Source organism: Plectropomus leopardus, chromosome 15 (genome assembly GCF_026936395.1).
Source record: "Plectropomus leopardus strain MGB_pleo_1.0 chromosome 15, ASM2693639v1, whole genome shotgun sequence".
In the NCBI taxonomy this organism is placed as follows: domain Eukaryota; kingdom Metazoa; phylum Chordata; class Actinopteri; order Perciformes; family Serranidae; genus Plectropomus; species Plectropomus leopardus.
This window is the reverse complement of record NC_142190.1, coordinates 25,360,106-25,374,809: the sequence shown is the minus strand read 5'-3', so window position 1 is coordinate 25,374,809 and position 14,704 is coordinate 25,360,106. Positions and strand designations below refer to the sequence as shown.

Here is a 14,704-nt window from a genome sequence, read left to right as displayed (position 1 = left end):
GAAATCTGATTGGTCGGTGGTAGGCAAGGCAGAGCATCACTGTGTTGTTGTCTTTTTTTCTGCAGTGCAGACTGTGCACATGTTTCAGGTAAACAAACCGGGTGTGGATTTCAGTGGTGCAGTTTTTAGAGCTGAGAAAAGCTTTTTGTGTGGCACATTTAGCAAACAGCTTGTGGTAATCAAGCGCCTGACTGATTATACAGTTGAGCAAATTTAATGAGAGAGTGTGTCATTTATTGTGAGACTCAATAGATAGTGACTGTCTTTAATTGGAATCCATGTTGCCATCATGGGCATGCAGTCTATTTGTGTAATTATTTTGCAATTACTTATAATTTCTTTCTGTCTGACTAATTTAATCAATAGCTGTCGGCTCATATTAATACCAGTTTCACTGGGACATTGTTTGATGAAATGACACAGAGTTGGTGGAGGAGGATAGATTATTCACCTTTTCTTGTTGACTGTTACCATAATGCACTTTGAGAATCCTTATTTGTGTGGCTAATTTAGTGAGACACAGCCTGTGGAACCCAGTTCATTTGCTAGTAATGACTGTCAATTACAATTATGTGAGAAATAAAGCTTTGTTTTTCTCCTTTCAGCAAATCCCGAAGCTGAGTGAATGTGCTGTTCTCCTGTTGCTATAGTAATAGCGGACACTGCCCCCTATTTTAGACTTGTTTTCTGGTTGCTGTTGCCATGGGATTTGCATCTCTCTCTCTCTCTCTCTCTCTCTCTCTCTCTCTCTCTCTCTCTCTCCATACCTGCTGTTTTCTTTCCACCTCACCTCTGTTTTTGCACCCCTCCTTGTTCAACCATTCCTCCATCTCATTTGCTGAGTTGCATCTCTGTGACATTATCGTTTTGTCAAAACCAATAGGCTTATTTCCAGTTCTGCTGAATTTGCATATTGTTGGGACACTAATAGATTTGTCCACTGGGCAGCACGTCTGTTTATTGAGTGGAAATCGGGAAACATCTAAGTTGAATTGATCGCACATAATCACATTATCCAGAGGAGCTGGAGAGGAGTTGCTTCCACACAAAGGAACACATGCCCTTTGAACAGAGTTAACCCTATTAAACCTGGGCAGATTGGTGTGATTTGTGGTGTTGGTGTTCTTTCAAAAACATTGGTAGAAGGCATTGACCAACTTAAGATAAAATGACGCAGAATTAAGTAAGAAATAATAATTTTTTTTTTTTAAAAGCACATGAAAATTACCTGAAAATCAGAAAAAAAAATAATCAAACAAGTTAACAAGTTAAAAACAAACAAAAAATAATAACGATGACCTGAAAACCAAGAATAATAAAATGACCTGAAAATTTGCTAAAATCAAATGAAAACTATATATATATATATATATATATATATATATATATATATATATATATATATATATATATATATATATATATATATATATATTTCTGTAAAATAACTAATTCATAATTATGCTCTGGAAATGTTACCCTAGCTTAAAAAAGGCTATTTTTTTCTTGTAAAGAAAAAAAAATCAAACCAGTCTCCTTCCAAGGGTTCAAAGGTTTCAATATTTGCAAAAAGCATCTGAATGCAATGCAATGTTGATCCAGTTTTCAAAGGGTTAATCTACAGAATGTGCTCTGACAAATGCAAGTCCATCTGTGTTAATCTGAGTCATTTAAAGGGACAGCCCTGTTACAGAGGAGCTATTCAGCAAAATGCCCAGTGTGCGGTAGCTATCATGAGTGGATCTTTGAGAAATTTGTGGAAGGGCGACCTGATGCAATCTAGATAAATGTGGTTGTAATGGAGACCAGATTGAGATAGTAGTCGCTGGTGAAGTTAGAGGGTCTCCCAGGAAATCGCTGACTGCTCTCTCTGTCTGTATTAATTGGTCCACTGAGGGCCGCCTGTTTGCGCATCATGAGAGAAATCCAAAGTGCTGCTCATGATAGCGTTGCTGCGTTTACCTGTTGTCTCATTAGCATTTCCTTTGTCAGTATTTGGGAGAATGTGTTGAATATGCAGCTAAATAGCTTAAATTCTACTTACTGCTTTTGATAATCCAGCGGAAAATGTGGATTTCATAAAATGTTGTTGAAACATCACAACAAAATGTAACCGTTGAGTCAAGGGAAAGCTTTCAGATCAAACTTGACTTGTTTAGATATATCTGAGATTTTTATTTCAGTTTTCCACAGCGAGTCGAGGCTGTCCATCATTTGAAGCCCAATTCATTGTCTGAATATTGTGTATGAGGCGAGAAGTCAGAAAAAAAGTTGATGCTGCATGCCAAGTGCACGTATGGCACGTTAGTAAGGGTTACACCATCATTTCATCATCATCTCTCTCAGAATTTATTGTCCTCAACTTTTGCCCCTCTTTGAACATACGATGAAAACATGGAATTCAGTTACGACTTGTGAATGGGAGCCTCTCAGGGGGGATTTGTGGATGTTTTTGTGTGTGTTTCAGCCTGCAGATCACTCTTATTTGTTTGGCACGAAAACAGTTAATCGAGTCTCCAAAAAGTGACAAGCGTAATGTTATTTTCATTCATGAAGGATATGTAGGCTAGCTTCATTTGCATTCAGCTTTGACAGATGTGGACCAGGCAGGGTTATGTTTGTTTACCGTTCCTCAAGGACTACATGGTAAATTAGAGGTGTTTGATTTAAAGGACCACAGCGTCTGTTTTGTCCCCCTTTGGGACATCACAGCTTTAAGGAGATCACTTCTAACCTGCTCTCACTCCTAAATGCATCATGAAGCCAGAAGCGCAGCCTACATTGACTGTATGTTGACTGAAGAAAATTAAACGCCATAATGGAAAAGTTAACTTCAGTATCAGCAGGGTTATAAATTGGCACATAATGTTAATGGAAAAATTGTTGTACAAGCTTGGAAACATCGGCCATCATTTCACTACACCTCTAGAGGCAACAGCCAATTTCGGTGGTTCCACTATAGCCAGTGGACATTCAGGCCAAGGCTCGTCTCCTGTGTGCCGCTCATTGTGAAAAGTCTGATGAGCAGATTTAAACACAAGGATGGATGGACATTTTGGCTCATCTTTGCAAACAGATATCTGCATATGAAAGCAGACAAACCTTTTGAAACCTGGATCAACATCTGTTTTTTGTGCTGTTTTTGGACACCATTCATAACCGTTTTAACCCTTTGGAACCTAAGAAAATTGTTCTGATTTCTTTCGAAAACATGAGGAAAAAGATGATGAATAATTTGGCAGGAAATGTACTAAAAATTGCGAGAATTTAGTAAAATGTGACAGGAAAAAGACCAGTAAATTACTTTAAAAAAGTAGGAGGGGGTCATTAGAATTTCTTTTAAAAAACAATGGGAAAATGTTGAGAAAACTGTATTTTTAATTATTCTAATTAAATATTCTAAATTATGTTACTGAAATCAATTTTCCGCACTTTTTTCCATCATTTTCTTGTTTGGTTTTGTGTGTTTGGGTTTTTTTTCTTTTCTTTTCATTTTATTTTCTTTCTTTCTTTTTTTTGCTTATTTAGAACATGGAAAGCGAATTTCCCAAAGAGCCAGTGGGCGTTTCCATTACAGATTCAGCAAAACGTTAGCAATATTTTTGAAATGTCCATCAAACACAATTGTGAGATGACAGCGTTTTCATTCAGCATTTCAACTTTCCAAGAAGCATGGCGATGGATCTTCAAAACATTAGCAGTTTTATTTCTATTGCAGCCATTGAACTAGTTGTCAGTATTTCCAGTCGAAAGTGACATGCGCATGTTATGCAAGCGATTATGGAAAAGCAAGCCCCTCATACATGGCCACTTACACGATTTCTGGGAGGTGATAGTCCACGATTTCACAGAGGAATTGTGGATTCAAAACTTCCACTCAACTTTTGAGGAGTTATGTGATGCAATAACAGCTCTTGTAGCGCCTGCTGCATCATGGCCGAGGGAGCCGGTTCCTTTAGACAAGCACATAGCCAGAGCATCATGTGACCTATGAAAAATGTTTCCTTTGCTGTTTTGTGAAATGTGGCTTTTTCAAATTGCCCGAAATGCCACTTCATGCGAACGTAAAAACTTTTTTGTGATAGTTTTTTCAAAATGTACATGTTTCCATTAGATGTATTTTACATTGGCAGTTTCATCTTGCGCAATTCGAAGGTTAACGGAAACCCCCCCTAGTGTTAAGTTTATTCATTCTCGGCTACTCTTCTCGGTCTCAGTGGACGAGGATACGCTCCCTATGATGTAATTGGATCATTCTGAGGTAACGGAAACAGGACAATTCTTATTTTAAAGTATTAATAAAAAACATATATAAAACATACTTATTATATTCAATATCTGCCAATATATCCCCCCAAATCTTACACACTGGACCTTTAAAAAAAGCTCATAAAAAGTGTCAGTGACAATTGTCAGTGGGTTCCAAGCAGGCTCCAAGATTGCATTTCAGCCAATGTTTTTCGGCTTTTTTGCTCTCATTTGACTTGTATGCAACCAAAGCCCACTCATATGTGACTGGTCAATGCTACTCTGACTATTAACAGAAAACAAAGTACTTCCAATACCAAAATCTTGTCCTGTTGCCTACAGATTCTGCGTACAAAGTATCTGTTTATAGAGATTAAGTGTTGTAAAAAATCATAGAATTTAAACAAAATGGATTTACTACAAACAGGAAAAACAGCCCTATTACTAGGATCGCAAAATAATAATCAAGGCTTACAGATTTTAACTTACTGTTCGTGCATCACTTGTGTTCTTCATAAATTTTAGCTTTTTACAAGTCTCGAATGGTTCCTCAGTGTCATTCACAGCACTCAAGCTGTGTCACGCTCCCCTGCAGAGCCTTTTAAACCCCCGAGGTGCAACGTCTATCGCCTCTGAGCTTTACACAGCCGATATTTATCCGGACCGTACGCTTCTTGCTCATAACACACTGTTAACTCAGAAACTTTATTTCAAACTAAACTGATGGGTTTCTCTGTTTAAGTTCATTTAAAACAGCTGGCTTTAACATTTTGACTTTACATTTTAGTAGTTTTTTATATGAATTCAAGTATATATCTATTTCTGCATCACCTAACTCACTGAGGGCAAAGGTGAAGGGCGTGGTAACGACAATGTTGCCCAAAGTAATGATGTAACGGATAAGAAACTTTATAAACAGAGCCGACATTATAATCAATCCTTTACTTCACATGCGTGTGTTTTTACAATTTGAAAACCAATTTATTATCTAAAAATTGGGTAGGTAGAAATACAGAGCGCGCGCAGTATGATACTCACATGTTTTCACATTGCAGTGTTATTGGAAAGTACTTCAGTTTCATGGCTGCTAGTGAAGGAAATAAAAAAGAATAATATCCCACACTGGGGTGCAGTTGTGGCGCTCACAATCTCTTGTTTTTGTTGGCCTCATTAGGTCAGCGCTGGTGCTTGTGCTTATTCTCCCCTCTGGATATTTTTCACATATCATTGTTGTGCTCGCCATGAAATCCGAAAACATGTTTCCTTTATTGTAATTTAACGATTTGTACATCGTGTACCCTATTTGGAATTCATGAGTGTCATTTTACATCGCCTTCAAAGCGAGAGAGGGTGATTTGTTCAAAGCGGTAAACATTAAGAGTGGAACTTTGGCTGGTGTATCAGATGCATTTAGTGAAGGCTTCTTTCATCTCGTACGTCTGCGTGTGTGTGTGTGTGTGTGTGTGTGTGTGTGTGTGTGTGTGTGTGTGTGTGTGTGTGTGTGTGTGTGTGTGTGTGGGCATGTTCGGGGCTGGGCAGGAGATTTCTCTCTTTAATCTCCTAAATTACTCTGAACTCACATGTGGATATGAGAAGTTGTAAATTACAAACGTCTGCGCTGAATTTGTGTTGAAGGATGTAAGGATGTGGAAGTCTTTGACAGGTGATGCTGTAAACTCGCCCTCTTTGCCGACAGATATCTCCGTTTCATCAGACTTTTTGAGGGTGTTTTCAGACAAGGTTAACATCTCCCATTAATATTGACAAAATCATACAAGACCCGTGCTAATTCACAGCCCCGACTATCTTATTTGTGCTCTTAAGGCCTGGGGGGAAAGGCCGGTCTGTGTGTGTGTGTGAAAGTGAGAGGAGATCACCCTGGGCTCATTAATATTTCACCAACAATAAGGCTGGGTGTCACTCATGCTCATCACCGCGGTAATGAGCTCACACTGCCCTCTTAAAGATCTGTTTATTATTCAGCCGGGTGTGCCAGAGACTCAAAGATACCGAATGTCACGATGTGTGAAAATCTTTCCCAAGGTCAGAGAAACACAAATGGTGTGAACGCTGTCAAGTAAGCTGTAGTCCCCTCTAGTGTCTGAGTTTTAAGGACGTGTATTGAACTGTTAATGTGAATAAATATCACTAAATGTTTTTCACTTCAAACTGAGGGAATTAAAAATTAACCTCTCAAGTGCTGAATCTAATCGGTACCTGTCATGGGCAAGGTGTGTTTCTGCGATTACCTGCGCGTCTGTTAAATATTCCAGTGATTTCCCCGCTATAAATGAATCACACAGCCACAATAATTATCACCTATCTGCACGTGCATGTCTCTGTCACTGATGTGAACCGAGAGCATGTGAGGAGATACTTTTTGTAAATTTAGGTTTTTTCATACTTGTTTACAGGGGACTTTTCTCCTACATGGGAGCTTTTTTTTCTCTTACATGATTTCAAATTTCTCGATGTTGAATCATACGTGTTTAACTTGCATGTAATTTCACTTGCATGTTTTTTTTATTTTTGTGTGGCCTACCCAGCACAGCACGAGCCGTGTAATTAATCACACTGTGCCAGAAATACTTTACATATGTGGCGTATGACTCAAAACTTTCTGCAGCAACTTCTGTGGATAATCTGAGCTAACGAGCCAATTAACTAATTAAACCACCTGACTGTTGCTGTGTATATAGAAAAGCTGCGGCGTCTTAAAAGGAGCACCTATACTGGGCTCCCATTTGCATGTGAGCGCTAGCAGCTCATTAGGGCGCATGAGATTATTATTTAAAGAAAGCTGGTAATTAATGATTTGTTTGCGCTACTTTAGGAAGCAGGAAGCAGTTTGTAACTGAATGTCCTCAGTTTAACCAATTTGTCTGCAGCAAAGTAGTTCATCCAGTTAAACAAAGCAACAGATGCATCACATAGTTGTATTTATTACATGTACATGGTAGTTTTACAATATCATTATAGTACTATAATTTATAAATTTTGTTAAAATGCTCATAGAAGGTTTTCTTTGACATATTTATGTAAAATACAGACAGATTAATGCTGTGTCGTATGCTTGAATAAAACAATATATAGAGTGATATTAACATTTGTATTGTAAAATTGTGACAAAACATTACGTAAAGTATTTGGCAACAAGAAATGTTTCATCACATAAGTAGCATATGACTCTTTTAAATTTTTTTTTTTTAGAATATTTGCTATTAAATTTTACTGTAATTGTTTAGAAGCATCAAGATATTGTTCTTTCATCTAAGAAAAATTAACAAGAGAAAAAGTACAAATGTATCAAAAAAAAAAGGGGGAAAAGGCATCGGTTAGAGTGATAACACTGCACACACCGGCTTCAGAGGTGGAAGTTGTTTGAGCTTATTTAAGCGTTCCTCCTGAAACCTCAGAAATGATAATGTAATTAATTACATTTTGGTAACAGAATATGATTGATCTTATTAAGCTCCTTTCATAGATCCATTGGCAGGTTGCTTAAACTGTTTTCCCTTTCATAGCGGCTGAAAGATAAATACACCTCAGATATTCTTTTCATTGCACCTCTGTCATTACTAAGCCCTCATTTGCTCGAAGGCATCAGGCTCTTTATGAGAGCCCCAGATTTTTCATTCCTTAAAAAGTCCATTCGTCACACACTCAGGCCATGTGTCTTGTATTTCAGCTTTGTCTCTGCAGCTCAGGTTGGCTCGCAGGTGTCTGGCTTCGCTCCCTCAGTCCCTGTCATCCTCCAAATCTGCCACCCACTGGTCCCTCAGCTCATGAACTGTGTGTAGCCCTCAGCGCCCGTTACTATGACATCCATCCAGATCCTCATGGCCTCCGGGGACGGGGCTACCATGTAGTAGAGGCGATCGTGGGTTTTCACGCAGAAGGTCAAAGACGGATTTGGGCTCTGTAGGAGCACAGGGAGAGAGGGAGAGACCTGTTAGACTGCAGGCGGCACCTGTTGCATCTTTTGCCTCAGAGAACAGAATATATAACATCATATACTAACCGTTAAAATGTGCTTTTATATTGTGTTTATGATATCCTGTGCCTTTGCAAAATGAGAAAAAAATAATTGAAATTAAAAAGAAAAACAATTTAATCCAGTCTAATATGGATTTTACCATCTAAATATAGCTCCCAATTAAAACATTCCCTTTTTTATGTAACGCAGACCTCCAGTTTGGCAGCAGGATATTGCAATTATGTGTCAAGTGTGTAATTGCTGCTCGCAAACAGCCAGACTTCATAGATAAATTATGAGACTGTAGAAATGTGGCTTTCCTCTAAAATGATTCATTTTTAATACAAAACAAAAATAAAAGATGTGCATGTATGTAATTGAATTAAAGTTCATTATGGCGAATTGTTAGAAATTTGCTAAGATTCAGATTCAGATTCCTTCAGATTTTATTCCACTACAGTTATTGCTAAATTTTAAAATGTTAAACAGCCATATAAGACAATATAAAATGCAGATGAGGTTCTGAACTATAAGTAATGGCAAAAAAAAAAGAGCGTTGATTACCTTTGTGGCGCTGCGCAGGTGATCGTAATAAACCTCTTCAATCGCCTGAAAGTAAATGAGTCCTTTCAGCTTGGTCTCATGCTTGTCTGAGAGAAGAAAAAGAGGAAAAAAAACATATTAAGATACATTACATTACGCCTTATACTGATGCAAGACCTCTGTCAGCCCGAGCAGACAGTACAATCAGACAGTGATGTGGGGATGCATTTCATGTTTGTCTTTGGCCAGATAATAACAAGCTGTCTTTTTTTTAAACACAAGTTTCTTACACACCTGTAGAGAAGCAAAAAAAAGAGATGGTCACACAATATTTTATCAAATGTTATTTATATTTTTAAAAAAGTGGCCTTTTTAGTGACATTTTAACCTAAAAAAAAAAAAGGAATTACCTGGGGGGAAAAAAGATGCACATTTTCTTATGCCCCTAAAATATCTGATTAGAAATTAATGTTTTAGGGAAAAATAAATAAAAACCAGGCACAAGAATATATATATTTTTTGTCAAACAGTGCACACGCACCTAATATAGTGTTTTACAATGACATGGATGGTGAGTCCCAATTAAAAGTTTCACAATCAGGTCATTTATCCAAGATAAGACTGTTAAAAATGTTTGATTCACCATCATTAAAAAAAAAAAAAAAAAAAGTCCTTTTTAAGTTGTTTCAGTTTTTGACAAATTTCCCTTTTCCTCTTCTGTCAGAAATGACTGAAATGAAAACAACTAAGAGGTCAGAGAAATTAAATAGCAGATATCTGAACGGATGAGGATTGTTTATTGTGACTAACTTTAAAGGTAACATTTGTTTCAGAGTCAGAATAAGATTTATTACCAAGCACAGTAAAGAACAAATAAAATAAAATATAAAGTATCATTTCATAGTACTTTCTCTTAATCTTTAACAAAAGGTAAAAATCCTGTCATAAAAGTAGTTTGTGAGCGAGTAAAACAGATGAACACTAACGGAAATCTAGATGGAGAAACCCGACACAAAAACAGCTGTAAAGCGGGAAAGGTGTAAACTCTTTTTCCCAGCAACACATAACCCATGAATAGGTATGAGCCGCACTGTATCGCAGTAAAAGTTAATTAAAAGTGCGAGTCTATTTCAAGCTATGCCTGAAGTCTTTACCATCCTATTAATTTGACTTGTTTTCCTCAGTCGTACTTTCTGGATTGTCTCTGTGGGTTTTTTTTTCAGCCTCCTTCCTGCCGGCGAGGTTCACAACTTGAGCTCTTTTGTAAATCTTAAAAAGAAATGCCTCTCTTTTGTGTATCAGATCGGTTCGACATTCCCCTTGCAGCAGGTCGGACCTTCTGTCCAGTCCTTTGGATTTCTGCTCTTCACAGAGTATCTTTGGGCATTTTAAAGTCACTCATACTGGGGAGTTTTGTAGTTGTGTTTCAGGGAAACCTGTGGCTGAAACTCAACGGACGCAGTCTTTGGACTGATGGGTTTCTCTAGTTTTGGGCTTAACTGTAGGCATTTAATTTTTCTCACGTCTAAGATCAATTTTCTTCAAATGAAATCGGTTCAAAGAGTTTCTGGATCCCGCTCTTGTTCAAATAAACAGTGGTCTTTGTGTCTTTTCCATGCGCACTGGAGCGCCCGGCTAAAGAGCCAAACATCCAGCAACAATTAAAGGCAATCTTTTGAAATACGCCTGACACTTTCTCTTGCTTTCCCTTTTCCATAAGTCAAATCTGCTTAGTAATGAGATAAATGTTTTTGAAATGTGAGTTTCGTTTTATTAGTCACGAACAAGCCAGGAGCTAGCCTCCTCCCCAAGAAAAACACATCTAGAGAAAGTATTGCATCTTATTTCATCACCATCATCACCATCATCTTCGTCAGGAGTAAGGGGGTGAAAAGGCTAGGCGAGTGAGTGGAGAGGGAGAGGGGAGCAGAGAGAACAGGGGCGACAGTAATGAAAATCTACTCGGATTCTATTTTGAACTTGATTGTAAAATAATGTCCCAAAAACACGCTCATGAATTATTCAGAAAACTAACTGTTCTGGTTTCAAATTTAGGGGGACAGTCCGACAGACATGAATTACAAACTGACTTTTAACACACAAGATCGAGGCGGAAAATTCCACTTAGTGCAGCTTTAATTAGTGTTTGGCTCCAGATGAGTAAACGCTGGTTGGGACAGAAGTTGGGGTTTATTGAAAAACACAGGAAAGAGTGCGAAGTGTACATTTCTCAGAAGCGCCTCGGCACTGCTGTCGGCTGAACTGAATAAATCAGGTCCTGGCCTAGTGCACAGCAGGAACTTTTCTGTACTAAGTTCTGAGTTAACGAACGCAACATGAGTGAGATTCTTATGTGAGCAAAGCAGTTTGACCACTTTAATCTCTGTGTAAACGAGGCCGAGACTGGCTGTAACTCTGAGTCCTCAAAGGCATGAGGGAGGAGTGGGAGTTTTTACTGAGGTTGATTTATGTCGCTCTTTAAGTGGTATTTGTAGATTTTTAAAGGACTTTGATAGACAGTTTCAACATATGACATAAAGCTTTTTAGAGAAAGATACCGTGTCTCAAAGTCCACACAGAACATCATTCCTGTGAAGACAGTCTGCTGAGAGTGGAAGGAATAAGTGACATTCTAAATAAACTGCTGAAAACCTATAGGATTTTTACATTAATGCCCAATTAGATTCAAGGTTGAATGAGGAAATCGATTATAAACCATTTTTAATGATACATTTCTTAACCCTTTGAAACTTGAGCACATTGGCTTAATTTCTCTCAAAAATCCTGGGAGCAACCTAACATGAAATGACCCCAAATCAGCAAAAAATTTAGTAAAAAGTTACAAGAGGATTCCTTGTAAAATTATCAACAAAAAAAGTAAACAAAAACAAACAAGGAAAATGATATAGGAAAAAATGCTAAAGAATATTAATATATGTGAATATATAAAAATATTATATATTCTGTGATATATTTTTAATTAAAAAAATATATAGATATAGTTTGTGGACATTTCCACCTGTTTTTTGAAAGAAAAAAAATCTCTCTCCTATTCTAAACACTTAGTTATTCCTGTTTTCTTGTTACCTTTTAGAAGTATCTTGCAATTTACTTATTGCCTTTTCCCGTGTTTCTGAAGCGAATTGAACCTGTTTGCTCAGGTTTCAAAGGTGAAAATTCTTGTGAAAAGTGTCTGAATGTAGCACAAGAAAAACTGATGTCAGTCCAGATTTAAAAGGGTTAAGTTTTGCTATTGATAGAGCTGCTGTAATTTGATTTGTGTGTCCTCTGTCTTTTTATATATTTGCATTTAGTTTATCAGTATTTTAATGTCATTGTGGTCTTTGTGTTTTCAGCACTTGTGTGGCGGCTGTGGCTCAGGAGGTAGAGCGGGTCGCACATTAACTGGAAGATTGGCGGTTTGATCCCCGGCTCCTCCAGTTTGCATGTCGGAGTATGCTCGGGCTGGATACTGGACCTCAGATTGCTCCTGATGGCTGTATCATCGGTGTGTGGGTGAGTGAGACTGGCTGACTGAGTAGTTAGTGGGACCATGTATGTTTGCTTTGGCCACCACACCAGCGCGTAAATGGATGGATGTGACATTTTGTGTAAAAAGTGCTTTGATTGGTCAAAAGGCCAGAAAGGCGCAAAACAAGTGTACATCCATTTGCTGTTACCTGAAATATTGTTTATTTCTGGTGTATCGTCTATTTAAGAGTACCAGGTGTAATCGGTCTTTTTATTGTCCTGATGAAGATCAGGGTCGCTGTTGAATAGTTATTTTGCTCGGGAACATTGAGAGAAATTATAACTGAGAGAAATTATCTGGAAGAATTCTCTGAACGCTAAGGAGAGGAGCTTCAATGTGTCCTTTTAACATCTGCTTTATCTGCACAGGGTCCATGCTGTCCCGCTATTCCTTGTAGCATCAATATTTAAAAACAAAAACATGTTATGCCTGTCTTGCTTAAGTTTACTCGTTATTATCATACAATCATACTGATTGGGATTAATGTCAATAAATGTGAGTGGACAGGAGGGTGAGCACGAGCAGCAATTCTTAACGTGACAAACGTTTTATTTCACTTTGTGACTCATAGTCATTCTTTTTTTATTTTTATGGGCATTAAGTTATTTAATGTGCGGGAGTGTCCGTGTTTATATGGCCTGCATTATACGACACAGTAACACAGCACGGGATGCACTTCTAGCAGTCCATCTTTGGAACATAATTTCACCTCGGCACTTGTTTCCTTTCTGTGCTTGAAAGTGCCTGAAGATTTTCTTTTCAACGCTTCCTGGACGTACTGAATGTGAAACTGAGTGAGCACTCGGCTTCATCTTTTTTTTTCAATATTTGTAAATCCTGAACTCGTACTTTTTTTTGTCTCTGTGAACTCCAGGGATAATGAGTAATGAGTATTTCTGTAGTGACTGGTTCACTTTAAATGTTCCCCATACCAAATCTCAACTGGAGCAGACTGGTTTCCAGTACTCCTCATTACTGGAATTGAACGGCAACACAACTTGAAGAATAGACACGCATTCTTTGTGGATTCCTCCTTTGATCTAGATTTTTTTTTAATCAAGTGGCTGAATCCTCTCATGTGATTGATCTTTTTGATTGATTGATATCAATCAGACTTCTTGAGTCAAGAGAGTTCAACTAAAAAACAAACCTAATAATTAGACAAACATATCCTCATATCATGTTGAAATGTCACTGTATCCTCACCCACGTAATAGCAGAAGTTCCTCTTGATACGGTCAAAAACGAACCAGCGTTTCTTCCATGATTTGATCTTGCCACCCATCTTCACCAGGTGGCCCTTGCACATCTTCTCTGTGAGGATGACAAAGGGGCAGGTGTCTATGCTGTGGCCCGACGACTCCACGTGGGCGCGCAGGTCAAACTCCTCCTTACGGTTCGGCAGATAGCGTGTCATGGGACGGGCCTGTGAAGAACACGTTTTATGTTCTTTAATGCGGCTAACCATGTGGTATGAGCAGATGAAGATATGGGAGCAATTAGCACAGCGGTTTTAAATTTTCGGGGGTGGGGCTGACATGGCAATTAAGCATTTTTTTTCTAAGCTGTTATAGTCTTCTCGATTCATTTGGTTACTAATTAAATAATTAAAGTATGAGGCTATACAAGGCCTCACTGACAAGGTATTGTGGTTTTATTTTTGATAGTTTTTAAATTCTGCTTTTAGATCTCAAGTCAGGTCTTTAAAGGAATACTTAACCCCCAGAATGATCTTTTGTATTTAAATCACTCCAAGGTAACACCCTGTGTTACCTTCAATATGTGAAGAAAACATTGTTTTTTCTGCATGTCTCCAAAATTAACAACGAATCCAAAAACTTTAAAATTCTCAATGAACTGAAGTAAATGGTGGCAGCGTTTCAATGTCAAAACATCCGTTCACAACGTCTTGGCCAGGAGTTCTGCGCTTCACTCACCCACGCCTGACACCTCCTGGCCAAAGCACAAGCTGGGGAGTGGGATTTCAGTGAAATGCACGAGCAGAGTTCAAACGCACATGCTTGCCCTGGCACATTGTCTGTGTGTGTGTGAGACTGTGTATGCAAAAGTGTTTTAAATAGTAAGGTTTTGTCAAAAATGTATAGCTGTGGGAAACACTGAGCATGTAAGTGGTTATATGAGACTTGGATTATACTGCAGGAGCTGTGTGAAAGTTTGTTAAAAAAATTAAAAATTCAATACAGTTTTGCTGTTGTTGGACATGGGTTATCATCATTTGATGCACTGATAATGTAGGAGCTATGAATTCATTTAGACTGGAGTGAATCTTCTTAAGATAAATAAGATTTGGGATGGTTTATATTTCGATATTGTAACATGCTTTTTGTTAGTGTTTGGGGATATTATTATTTAGCATTTTAATGATCGCAGTAATTGGGAGATTT

At 38.0% G+C, this 14,704-nt stretch overlaps 2 protein-coding genes across 11 annotated transcripts in view; one reads left to right on the top strand and one right to left on the bottom strand.

Moving 5' to 3' along the window:
- The window catches only part of stk36 (serine/threonine kinase 36 (fused homolog, Drosophila)), a 31,525-nt gene that overhangs the window by 16,133 nt on the left and 688 nt on the right, over positions 1 to 14,704 (top strand). For 2 of the 3 annotated variants that reach the window (XM_088088631.1, XM_088088630.1), the window contains exon 21: positions 12,124 to 13,499. In XM_088088631.1, coding sequence (XP_087944757.1) covers positions 12,124 to 12,172 — 49 coding nt within the window. In that variant the 3' untranslated portion in view covers positions 12,173 to 13,499. Of the gene's footprint in view, positions 1 to 12,123; positions 13,500 to 14,704 lie in introns of those variants that run through there. The other variant, XR_015778955.1, reaches the window with a different exon arrangement.
- The window catches only part of LOC121953028 (pleckstrin homology-like domain family B member 1), a 37,210-nt gene continuing 29,676 nt past the window's right edge, over positions 7,171 to 14,704 (bottom strand). For all 8 annotated transcript variants that reach the window (XM_042499944.2, XM_042499945.2, XM_088088629.1 and 5 more), the window contains 3 exons: positions 13,506 to 13,725; positions 8,789 to 8,874; positions 7,171 to 8,167 (listed from right to left, as the gene is read on the bottom strand). In XM_042499944.2, coding sequence (XP_042355878.2) covers positions 8,027 to 8,167; positions 8,789 to 8,874; positions 13,506 to 13,725 — 447 coding nt within the window. In that variant the 3' untranslated portion in view covers positions 7,171 to 8,026. The remainder of the gene's footprint in view (positions 8,168 to 8,788; positions 8,875 to 13,505; positions 13,726 to 14,704) is intronic.